Source organism: Camelina sativa, chromosome 7 (assembly GCF_030686135.1).
Source record: "Camelina sativa cultivar CO46 ecotype springtype chromosome 7, ASM3068613v1".
NCBI classification, from domain to species: Eukaryota; Viridiplantae; Streptophyta; class Magnoliopsida; order Brassicales; family Brassicaceae; genus Camelina; species Camelina sativa.
The window spans coordinates 13,456,930-13,469,612 of NC_141886.1; the positions used below are offsets into that span (position 1 = coordinate 13,456,930).

At 40.5% G+C, this 12,683-nt stretch overlaps 1 protein-coding gene and 2 non-coding genes across 3 annotated transcripts; 2 read left to right on the top strand and 1 right to left on the bottom strand.

Annotated features, from left to right (window-relative positions):
• The first annotated feature begins 3,437 nt into the window (after positions 1-3,437).
• On the top strand, positions 3,438-3,544 carry LOC147941168 (small nucleolar RNA R71). Its single transcript, XR_015562948.1, has one exon. It is a non-coding gene; the product is annotated as a small nucleolar RNA R71 (small nucleolar RNA).
• Positions 3,545-7,215: 3,671 nt separating this feature from the next.
• Positions 7,216-7,321, bottom strand: LOC147941169 (small nucleolar RNA R71). The gene has a single exon (XR_015562921.1). It is a non-coding gene; the product is annotated as a small nucleolar RNA R71 (small nucleolar RNA).
• Positions 7,322-10,256: 2,935 nt separating this feature from the next.
• LOC147941170 (uncharacterized) lies at positions 10,257-11,702 on the top strand. Its single transcript, XM_087458410.1, has one exon. It carries the CDS (start codon positions 10,257-10,259, stop codon positions 11,700-11,702), a length of 1,446 nt encoding a protein of 481 aa, XP_087314536.1.
• Positions 11,703-12,683: the final 981 nt, after the last annotated feature.

Genomic DNA, 12,683 nt, shown 5'->3' on the forward strand with positions numbered 1-12,683 from the left:
CTCTTGGTGTTGGAGGAGAAATATGGTTTGTCTTCTCCAATAATTTGCCATGCAGATTGAAGTTCTTCTTTTGGGATGACAATGTTGGCATCAGTTCCCATATCAAACCCAAAAGCTCAGCAATCTTCATCATAGAGAGCTAATAATTCCTGCCTTTGATGGAGAAGGTGGTGTAGCCTAGCTCTTCATCTTGATCCATTTGGTCTTCATAGCCATGCATTTGGAGAGTGGCTAAGAACTCACAGTTCATGTCTTTGTAACCCTCCATGTGCATCCCCATGAACTTGGTTATATTGCATTTGTGAAAAAGAAACTCCACATCCTCAGCTATACCAAGTTCCCCCATGGTCACCTTATGTGGATATCTTGTCCCTTGGAACTTCATGCTCATGAAGGCATCATAAACCTGGGTTGTGGTCAGCTTTCCAGAATCTTCTTCTACCTCCTCCTCATCACTCTCTTCTTGTTGTGGCTCCTCAGCTTGTGGTGGCTCCTCAGCTGGCCTCTTTCCTCTTGAAATGTTGCTCCTATGCTCAGAAAAATCGAACACCAACCCGCCCTCACTCTCAATCATGACCCAATCTTCTTCCTCAGGTTTATTCTGCCGTGTTCTCCTACTCGACGAGCCACTCGACCGACCACTCGACCGTGTGCGTGATCGAGTGGCTGGTCTAGTGCTTTCTCCGGTTTCTCTGGGAACATATGGCACCTTTTGGAACTCAGGAAAACTGGCAGCTATAAGCTTAGAAGCTTCTCGTCGAGCAGCAACTTGTTCTTGTGTTTCACCCCTCTTGGAAGCCATTTCAAAAGAAACTTGGAAGAATAAACTCAAAGCTCAAAGTTAATAGGTTAGTAACCCAAAAATAGAAAGAACTGAGCTTTAAGCTTCTAAGAGAGATTTCTAAAAGAATTTGAAGTGTTTATGCAAATGGGAGAGTGTGAAGAGCTTATGCTCGAGTTCATGTGCTTATAAAGAGATGGAGGAGACAAAGAGACAAGGGTGGAGTGTGTATACCATTCAAATTCGAAATTGGAATCTTTGACTCACTTTGGCACATGCTCGACCCCACCACTCGACCCCACTTGGTCGAGTGCTTGTCTAAATTCAAAATTCAAACTTCTTCTCCCACCAAATCGATCGAGCAAGCAAAGGGGTGAATCGAGTGGGCTTGGGCTCGATCAGCACTCGATCGTGTGCTCCTTAATGGGCTTGGTCGAGTGGCATTTAAAAGCCTTCTCCACAAGTCCAAAACCTCTTAAGTCCACTTGTAAACCCATGTAAAAGCCTGCCCAACACAAACATAAAAGAAAAACATCAAAAAGACAAGGAAATTAAACTTATATACAAAGATACCTTAGGGACTTCCTCCCTAGTGAGCTTGTTTATAGTCACTAAGCTTGACTTTTGGTGCCTTTTCAGGCTTGGTTTGGAGACCAGAGAGGTGATGAGGTCCGCCCTGGTTCAAATTAATCACCATGAACCTTGATCTTGGTCAAAACAGTCATAACACCTGAATCTTGCTTATTCTTTATCTTAAGCCTTGGCCTTGCTTTCTTAACAGACTTCTTGTTGAGTTACACTTGGAGATCCTTCACCAGATCAGTCAACTCTTGAACTAAAGTCTTGAGGTTTTGAACAGCTACCTCATTGTTTGAAACCTTGACCTTGGAGTCCATTTCTTCCTTAAAAGACTCAACATCAGCTTTATTTTCTATAACAAAGGGTTGGCCTCCAATGGTGGGTTGGTTTGTTGCATTCTTAATATTAAACCTCATAGTCAACCCATCAACAATGTCCAGGCTGACCATACCCTTTTTAACATCAATTATAGCTCCAGCAGTGGCCAAAAATGGTCTTCCAAGGATAATAGGATCATCAAGCTCATGTTCCATCTCTATGATGATGAAATCAGTTGGTATCCTGGCCTTACCTATCTTGACTGGAAAGTTCTCCAGCTTGTCAACCACATCTTTCCTAGACCCATCAGCAAGATTTATGTAGATGTTGCTTGGCTTGAACTCTTCATATCCTAGCTGCTACTGAGAAGGGCATGACCCTAACAAAGGCTCCAAGGTCACACAAACACTTTTTGAAGTGCATATAGTTAAATGGGCATAGTAGGTTAAATGAGCATGGATATTCAAGCTTGGTTGGAATCACAGAAGTTCCAATGTCTTCTAGATCCTTCTTGGCTTGATTCTTAGCCTTCTGCTTTGATATGTTAAGCAACATACCTTTATAGAGTGGATATGGCTCATAATGATCCAAAGCTGGTCCTCTATCCTCTTTCTTCACCTCAACAATTACTTCATGTTGAATGGCCATCAATTCTTGCTTCTCAATCTTTTCTTTGAGCTTCCTAATCATTTGTTCCTTGAAATGTCCTGGGAATGGCAAAGGTGGTTTATATGCTGGAGGAATGTACTTTGTGGCCTTATCAGACTCACAGGGGACCACTCGATCAGTAACTCGATCACGTACTCGATCGAGTGCTTGGTCGAGCACATTGTCGATTTTCTTCTCTGCTTGATCCTTTGCTTGATCCTCTGCTTCATTCTGAGCTAAAACTTGTTGAATATCCTTCCCATATTGAACTTCACTGTCCCCAATGACATACTCCTCAGTAACAAAGATAACCTTGGCTGTATATTCTCTTGGGTTTTGAATAGCTTTGCCAGGTAGTTGATTAGGCTTAGGGGCTGAAGTTGAAGCCATACTGCTTTCCATGAACTTAACCTTTGAGTTTAAGCTCTCAAACTTGATATTCAGGTCATTATAGGTTGAATCTATCCTCTCGTAGATTTTAGCAAACTTTTTTGTGGTTTCCATCTGACCAGTGGCTTGGTTAAGCAACAGCTGTTGCATCAATGTTCTTAAGTCAAGTTCCTGGGCTTGGGTGGTCTGAAACCCTGGTGGGGGACACATATGACCCTGGTAACCTTGGTTCTATTGTTTAGGCACATAATTGTGCTGCTGCTGTGCTTGTTGTGGTGGATAGACTTGGTCTTGTGGGTTTGCCACATTTGTACTCCTATAAGACAAATTGTTTCACTTGAATTGGTTGTAGGGCTTGAAACCACCTTGGTTCCGCACATAACACAGCTCAGCTACTTCGTTCTCCCCATCTTGAATTGTTGTATCCTCCTCACCAAAAAAGTGAATGTTCTTCTGTTGACTAAGCAGAATCTTGTCTAACCTGTCATTAACAATCTTTAAGTCCTTCTTATACTTCTCATCTGGTGCAGAATCAACAAACCTTACTGTTCTATCATAGTCCTCATTGTAGTTCCCATCAGATTGAACCAAGTTCTCCACTAGTTCCCAGCCTTCATCTACATGCTTGTTGAGGAAGTTTCCATTTGATGTTGTGTATAACAACATCCTTATCTTGGGCAGAACTCCTCTGTACAGTGTGCTGAGCAGTGACTCATTATTGAACCCATGGTGTGGACATTGTCTTTCGTAGCCCTGGAACCTCTCCCAAGCCTCACAAAAGGTCTCATTGTTCTTCTGTGCAAAGCCTGAAATCTCATTCCTCAATCTGGTTGTTCTGGAATTTGAGAAGAATTTAGCCAAGAAAGCCTTCCTACATCCATCCCATGTGGTTATAGCACCTGTTGGAAGTGTCAGTTCCCATAGATGAGCTTTGTCTCCTAGAGAGAATGGAAACAACCTGAGCTTGAAGCTATCCTCACTCACACCATTGATCTTTGTGAGGCCACAAAGCCTGTCAAATTCATCTAGATGATCCAATGGATCCTCCATTGGCAATCCATGGAATTTATTGGACTGTATCATAGTGATTAGTCCACTTTTGATTTCGAAATTGTTGTTGGCAACTGCAGGAGGTACTATGCCAGCTCTCTGTGTATTTGTATTGGGAGCATCTCCTGTTTCAATCTGCCTTGGCCTTTGATTCTGGTGCATTGGTGGATCCATCAGCAACTGTTCTTCATGTTCTTGAAGAATCCTGGTTTTCTGCTGCCTCAAGTCCCTTGGTAGGCGGTTTATATGCTCAATGTACTTCTCTAGGTTTTGGTTTCCTTTAGATCTTGTCTACATCAACCAACTCGATCACATGCATGTATTGACACACGATCGAGTGCTGGCTCGTGCTATTGGTTGACTTACTGAAACTCGGTGTTGGTACTCGATCACTGGGTTGAAAGGCACACGATCGAGTGCTAGTTCGAGTGGATACCTGAAACTCAAAACAACCAACCAAAACAAGAACTTGACAGTGATAAACAATTAGTAGAGAACTTAATCTTGAATCTTTGTTAATCTCAAATGACACAAATAAACACACTAATGGCAACATCGCCAATTGAAACACTTTTTTTCTCAGGGTTACTTATGCAATGAATGGATGATGCAATCAAACAAACATACATAAGTATGGATGATCAGAATGTATGCAAGGTGTTTCAATACCCTTATGTAGTTGTAGCATAAAGGATGTAGGGTGTTTCAATACCCTTATGTAGTTGTAGCATAAAGGATGTCAATCCATAAATTGTGTGTTGCATGCAATCAAGATGTAAACAGAGACTCAAGTCAAGCCAAATATTAAAATGGTTTTGATACTAACAATCCTAATGACAGAAATGTAAATGCAAAAAGTAAAGTAATGCTGAATGTAAATTAAACAAGAGCAAGAACTAAACAAAACTATAAAGATGCAGAAAGTAAACTAAATGAAATAGAAATAAAACATAAGGTAAATAAAAGAACTCGAAGGTGCTTGATCAAGCACTCGATCGTGTGTCTGGTCGAGTTGAGCAATATGAGTAAAAGATGCAATCTTGACAACTTTAAACAAAACAGAATGCAATGAAACAAGATAAGATGCGCTAATAAACAATTAGATAACAAAGTAGGCTTCCAGAGATGGATTCATGGGCTGGTGTTCAAGCTGTAGCTATCTAAACTGGTTAACAAACCTCAATCAAACATGTGCTATCTCTAGACAATGACCTTAATGACTCACTAATCCACTCTCATGACAGAAGTGATCAAGTTTAAGTAACATCCTAACTCAAATCTCATTGGTGAAACCATACTAAACAAGCATTAAGGACCAGACCATTACTTGTCAAAAATCACCTTATACAACCAATATCTTGGGATAAGCATGATAATCTTCAGTATTAGCTTTATCTAACAACCTAAACATTGGTATGATGCAAGGAAGCTTAAGATCTATTCTTACCCTCTCAAATATAAGAACAGCTTAGAGCACATCTAACCCAGAAGAGATATATTATCACACAAGGTTAACCAATCTAAACAACCACAGCCCTAAACCAGCCTAATCCATCTCCAAAATCCTAACTCACTACTCAGATGAACAAAACATGATGATGATGAACATAAACCCAGAAAATGATAAAACTAGCATGATAAGATAGATGAGATGATGAACAACAACTTAATATAAAGAAGCAAACTCAGATTCTCAATACCCAGAAAGTTATGAAACTTACAAGATATTAACATATGAGAAAAACAGTAAATAAAAGTGGCAAATGATATTAAAAAGCTAAAGCCCCTTAAGGGGTAAGAACTAAGGTTTTTTTGGTGGCTACAGGTACTTTTTTGCCTAAAGAGGGTCTTTTGGCGACCATGGGGTACAAAGGGTATATATAGTGAGGGAAGGAAGCCCTGATTTGGCTAACTGACAAAATAGAAAGTCGGCTCGATGTACTCGACCACAAGCGGTCGAGTGGCCTTGGTCGAGTGGTCCATCCTTCTGCTCCCCACCGGTTAAGTCCCTGAGTAGCACACAGTCGAGTGCAAGAGTAGTGGTGGTCAAGTGCTTCATGCTTTGTTGGTCTTCTCCTTGATTCAACTCCTATCTGCTTCAATGGTTGCACTCCTCTCATCCCATATGCTATTTTCATGCTTCTTGAGTCCAATTCACCTGTTTAAACAAATAACAATGCAAATGCAATGCAAATCCTACTCTAATGCACAAACAGACCTTAAACTAAAAGAAAGTAACAAAACAAGATAATAAAACATGTAAAAGATGTGAATAAACTAGGCCTGCGATTATAACCCGAACCAATTTATCCGAACCAAACCGAACCAAGATTTGGGCAAATCGGTTCGGTTTGTATTAATTGAGTAAACCGTACGAAATGATTTTAATTTCAATCGGATAACCGAAATTTTTGGTTCGGTTCGCCCAAACCAAACGATTAACCGAGGAAGAAAACCCTAACCTAATGTAGTCTCCAATCTTCTCTGTTTGTATCTCTCCTCTACCATTTATCTTCTCATGAGCCACCAATCTTCTTTGATCCGTCTTCTTCTCCCTTTTCTCCTCGTTCTTCTTCTTTGGTCGGATCTCTTTTTGATCTTCTTCTCCATTTTCTCCTCCTCCTTCTTTTTTGGTCGGATCTCTTCTTCTTCTCCCTTTTCTCCTCCTCCTTCTTTTTTGGTCGGATCTCTTCTTCTTCTCTTTAACCTTAACCTATACCTTCTCCATCTCTACCAAATCACAATCAGCCAAAACACATCAATTACAGACTTTCCAAAGCCATCACGAGAAGAATAAAGCAGCATCGAAGAAAGCTATTACTTTAACTTTGAATTCACGATCGTCAAGCCACCGTCGATGAGAGTTAGGATTAAAGAAGGAAAGTTATGAAACACACCGTTTCATAATTTGCTGGTCACTTATTTTTTGGGCTTGGCCAAACTATTTAGTTAAAATAATAAACATTTGGCCCAACTTTTTTTTAACTAAAATAGTAACCAAAATAACCAAACTCTACAAACCGGAATAACCGAATCCGAATCGAACCGAACCGGAATCTTATTCGGTTATTTTTGGTAGAATTTTCAATTTCTGATTTAACCGAAAAACCAAAAACCGAAACCGAAACCGAATTATCCGAATAAACCAAAGTCGCAGGCCTAGAATAAACTATGGTTAAACAAGGTAAAGTATATACATAACAACTAGTTTGATCTCCATGGTTCAGAGAAGACCCCCTTTTCGCATCTTGATGAGTTTGATAGGCTCAGTAGCCTCACCAATATAAATGGAGTTAGTAAGGATGCCTTGAAGCTGAGATTGTTTCCTTTTTCTCTAGGAGATAAAGCCCACCAGTGGGAGAAGACTCTACCTCCTGGAAGAATCCCCTATTGGATTGATTGTAAGAAGGTATTCCTTGCAAAGTTCATCACTAGCTCAAGGACTGCACATTTGAGGAATAAAATTTCAGGATTTCTCCAAAAGAATGGTGAATCTTTCAGTGAAGCATGGGAGCGCTTCAAAGGCTACCAGAGACAATGCCCACATCATGGATTCAGCAGTGAATATTTTTTGTGTACTTTTTATAGAGGTGTTCTTCCCAAGATCAGAAACCTCCTAGACACAACCTCTAATGGAAGCTTCATGACTAGAGATGTAGATGAAGGTTGGGACTTAGTAGAGAACCTTGCTCAGACCAATGAAAATTACAATGAAGAATATTGTAGAAGCTTAAGGGGAAGTGTTGATTCTAAAGAAGGGCATAGAAAAGAATTGCAAGCCTTGAGTGAGAAGCTTGAGAAGCTAGATAAGTTCCTTTTAACCCAACAGAAGCAAGTACATGTTGTTTGTGAAGATGAGCAGTTTATGGTCCTAGTCTATCCTCTGCAACAACCCCAACAAGCTCCTGCTCTAGATCAAGAGATGAAGAATATGCTTCAGCAACTCCTACAAGGCCAAGCTAATGGAGATGTGGAAACAAATAAGAAGCTCACAGAGATGAAAAACAAGATAGATTCCACATATGGTGCCCTTAATAGTGAAGCTTTAACTTGTAGAATGCTTCACCTAGAGAGCAAGAGTAGATCTTCTTCTTCTGGACAACTCCATGGGACAGCAATTAACAATCTAAAGGAGTTTGCCACTGCCCAAGCTATCTCTCTCAAAGAACTATATTCAAAGCTCACTGAGGACAGTGACAACCAAGATGGGGAGGATTTTCTCCAACCAGAGGTGCATAATGAGAAGAGAACTGAGTTTGAGACACCACTCGACCATACACTCAACCATGCACACGGTCGAGCACATGGTCGAGTGCTTGATCGAGTCATTGCTCAAAATTTTAACAACTAGTTTGGTTCATTCCTCCTCTCTATCAGCCACCTTTGCCATTTCGAGGACAATTTAATGAGCAAATGCTGAAAAAGTACAAGTCTTTTATTGATCAGCAAGCAATGATGGTCCTGAGTCATGAACCTTTGTTAGAAGATGCTGAAATGAAGGATAAGCTACAAGTTAAAGAGCTTGAGCAGAAGAAGCCAACTATTGATGGACAGACCTTCAGGATTGAAGAGAAAGGTCATGAAACTGAGTCTGAAATCTTTGAGGGTGTGAATGGGGTAGATGATGTGTGTAGAATTTCACTCCAAATCTTTTACCTGAAAGACTAGACAACGACTGAAAGTGCACAGTAAATCAATGTAGTATTTTAGGATCGATCCCACAAAGAGTAATATCAAACACAAATTGAATTATAAGAGAAAGAACTATGGCTAAGATTAAATAAGAGATTGGGGTTTTGGTTTTCCTAATAACTATTGCAAATAAATAAAACGGTTTAAATCTATAAGACTAAGGCGTTGGGCGTTTTGGGAGTCATCTTAGGGTTTTCATGGTTCTAAGCAATATTAAGTGTAAGATCTAGCAAGTAAATACTAATTTCGGTCTAGGTTCTAAACTACGAAACACTAATGAACTAACAAGGTATTCTCATAGAATGAAAGTTTAAAGGTGGTACTTGCCACTAGTCATAGTGTGTAGACAATCCATGGAGACTTCTTCTTCCTTCTTTTTGGTTTTTCTATTTTCTTATTTTTCTATTTTGCTTTTTTTATGAAAACCTGAAACTAAAATGTAAAAATATTAAAAGTAAAAGAAAATAAATCCTAAAAATAAAAACTTACTAGACATAGTGATGCAGCGTAACTACACACTTTCCTGGGCTGAAGCGAGAGTTCTAGTTTTGGTTTATTTGTGGGCTTTTGGTTGTTTAATTATTTCCTTTTGTGTTCGTTAATTTACAGACATTAGCTTAGGGTTTTTATTTAGTTTATTGCACAAGTAGTATAAGTAGAGGATTTGGAGCTTTATTGTTCTTCGGTTTTTGATTAATAAAAAGAGAATTACTTTTTCAAACTCTTGTTCGAATTCTCTGTTCAAACAAGAATTATCGACAAGCTACTAAAGGTTCTGCAGATCCTAAGTTTCTTGTCTTTTACGCTTCTAGCTGCTACATTAGTTGGTATCAGACTCAGCAACGTTCTTTCACCATGCCTCCGAAAAAGATTCAACAACAAAACCGTGACGAGTAGACCTCTGCTTTCCGTGAGGTTTTCACTGAGTTTTCTCAGGATCTAAGGCAAATTATGCAAGATTCTGTTGCAAACACTGTGAGAGCTGTGCTTCAAACTCAGGCTCAAGCACGACCGATACAACCTAATCGGAATGATCCGGTTTTTGATGCAGATTCTGAAGGGGATGATGACAATCCGTTCGCCGGGGGAAACCAGCAACATGGAAACCAGCAACGAGCATTAGGTGATGTTCTGGGAGGAGAAAATCACCGTTGGGAGTCGGGTTTTCGACTCGATCTTCCGGAGTTCTCGGGCAGCTTGAAACCAGAGGAGTTTCTTGACTGGCTAAGTGCGACGGAGGAGTTATTAGACTTCAAAAGTGTCCCTGGTGACAAGCGTGTGCCTCTTGTGGCAACAAGGTTTAGAGGTAGAGCTTCGGCCTGGTGGCAACAACTCAAAGTCCAGCGAGTTAATTCGGGAAAAAAGTCGTGTGGATTCATGGGATAAACTGAAGAAACATATGCGTCGTTACTTTCTTCCTTACAATTATGCAAGGACAGTTTACACCCAGTTTCAGAATTTGCGACAAGGAACTCGAAGTGTTGATGAATATTCATCTGAGTTTTTTTCTCTGCTTGCTCGCAACAGTTTGTATGAGGCAGAGGAGCACTCTGTTTCACGTTTCATTGGAGGTCTTAAGCAACCGATACAAAATCAGCTTTTGCTCTTTAATCCGACATCGATTTCTGAAGCACATCAACGAGCTGTGTTAATTGAGCAGAATTTGCGTCCAACTCCTGCGTGGAGTTCATCTACCCCTCGTTTTTGATCTGTTACTAATGGGGAAGCTAGCCACGCCATTAAAACAGAGCAGCCTGCATTGTCTCCTGCTTAAGATGTTAGTAACATAACCTCGACAATGAAACCGATACGATCTCTGACATTTAAGTGTTTTAACTGCGGGGAAACAGGGCATCGCCAAGCCTCTTGTCCTAAGCGCGTCCTGTTTGGTGAGGAAGAAGTTATCTATGATGAGGAGATTGTTGATAACCCACAAGAGGAAGCCAATATACAAGTTGCAGGGGATACCGGTGTTGCTTTAGTCATTAGGAGAAATTTTTTAACCCCGCAAGCCATCGACGAATCTTGGTTGAGAACAAACATTTTTCGATCCAACTGTACAATCCGAGGGAAAGTTTGTCGTCTCATCATTGACGCAGGTAGTTGTACGAACATTGTTTCCGAAGAGGCTGTTGCTAAACTTGCTCTTGTCACTGAACGACATCCTACGCCATATCGGCTTGCTTGGCTCAATGCACAAACTGATTTGCGAATTTCCAAGAGATGTCGTGTTCCTTTCTCCATTGGCACAAGTTACAAGGATTCAGTTAGTTGTGATGTGATACCAATGGATACCTATCATATTCTGTTAGGACGTCCATGGCAATACGACCGACGAACAATTCATGATGGATTTGCTAACACCTACAGTTTCAGCTATGAAGGAAATCGTATTACTCTTCTACCTTCACAAGATTCGGCTCCATCTTCACAATCTGACACAAACTCAGATTCAATTTCTACCCCACCAAAGTCTTCACAACCTGTGTTGTTTGTTAAGGCCACACAATTCTTTGAAGAATGCGAGAGGACTAACGGTGGAATGGCTCTTATTTTAAAACCTGTGTCGTCACCACTAAGCTGCGATGTGCCAACTGAATTCCAGCATATTGTAGCTGAATTTAGTGATGTGTTTCCCGAAGAACTGCCTTCTGGTCTGCCACCTTTACGTGACATTCAACATTGCATCGATCTCACTCCAAACGCTGCCTTACCAAATAGACCTCATTACCGTATGTCACCACAAGAGCATGACGAGCTGCGTCGTCAAGTTGAAGAATTGTTGTCAAAAGGATATTTGCGTGAAAGTCTTAGTCCGTGTGCGGTACCAGCTCTTCTTATTCCTAAGAAAGATGGTACATGGCGAATGTGTGTTGATAGCCGCGCAATTAACAAGATTACAGTTCGGTATAGGTTTCCAATACCGCGTCTTGATGATTTGCTGGATCAGATTGGGTCAGCCACAATTTTTACAAAGCTTGATCTCAAAAGCGGGTACCACCAAATTCGTATTAGACCTGGTGATGAATGGAAAACAGCCTTTAAAACTCGTGAAGGCTTATTTGAATGGCTAGTTATGCCTTTTGGGTTGTCTAATGCGCCTAGTACTTTTATGCGTGTTATGAACCAAGCTTTGAGGCCTTTTATAGGATGTTGTGTTGTTGTATATTTCGATGATATACTGATTTTTAGCTTGTCCCTTTCAGATAATCTCCAACATTTGCGTGATGTGTTACAGTTTTAAGACGAGAAAAATTGTTTGGAGCAATCAAGAAGTGTTCTTTTGGAGTTTCGCAAGTTCTGTTCCTCGGCTATGTGGTGTCTCGACAAGGTCTTTCGGTTGATCCAGCTAAGGTCGAATCAATTAATTCTTGGCCAACTCCACAAACGATAACAGACGTTAGAAGCTTTCATGGTCTTGCATCCTTTTATCGTCGCTTTGTTCACCATTTTAGTAGCATTATGGCACCTATAACTGACTGCATCAAGTCGACACCCTTTGTATGGACCAAAGCTGCAGATGATGCTTTTCACGTGATTAAGACAAAGCTTACAACAGCTCCGGTTTTAACACTTCCCAACTTTGACATTGCCTTTGAACTTCATTGTGATGCTTCTAAATCAGGAATTGGTGCAGTTTTAAGTCAAGAGAGAAAACCAGTGGCATTTTTTAGTGAGAAAATTGCAGGTTCACGTGAGAGATATAGTACGTATGATGTCGAGTTATACGCTGTGGTGCAAGCGGTGAAACATTGGAGACATTATCTTTTTCACCGCGAGTTTGTCTTATACACAGACCATGATGCTCTTAAACATATGAGTTCTCAAGATAAGGTATCCTCACGACACGCTGCTTGGTTTTCTTACCTTCAACAATTCACTTTTGTTATTAAGCATAAGGCGGGAACACTTAATCGAGTCGCCGATGCTCTCAGTCGTCGTCATGCTTTGGTAGCTTCGATGCATGTTTCAGTTGTTGGCTTTTCAGTTCTTCCCGATTTATACCCAGTTGATCCTTTTTTTGGAAAAATTTGGACTGATGCTCAACGTGGAAACAGGGATGACTACATTATTGTTGACGGGTTTTTATTCAAGGGATGTAGACTGTGCATTCCAGATTGTAGTCTCCGCTTACAAGTGATTAGAGAACTCCATGGTGAAGGACATGTTGGTAGGGATCGCACCCTTCAGTTAGTAAACACATCTTATTTTTGGCCGACATTAC

Coding starts and splice junctions, on each gene's coding strand:
- LOC147941170 (XM_087458410.1), top strand. CDS start 10,257: ATGAAACCGATACGATCTCTGACATTTAAGTGTTTTAACTGCGGGGAA.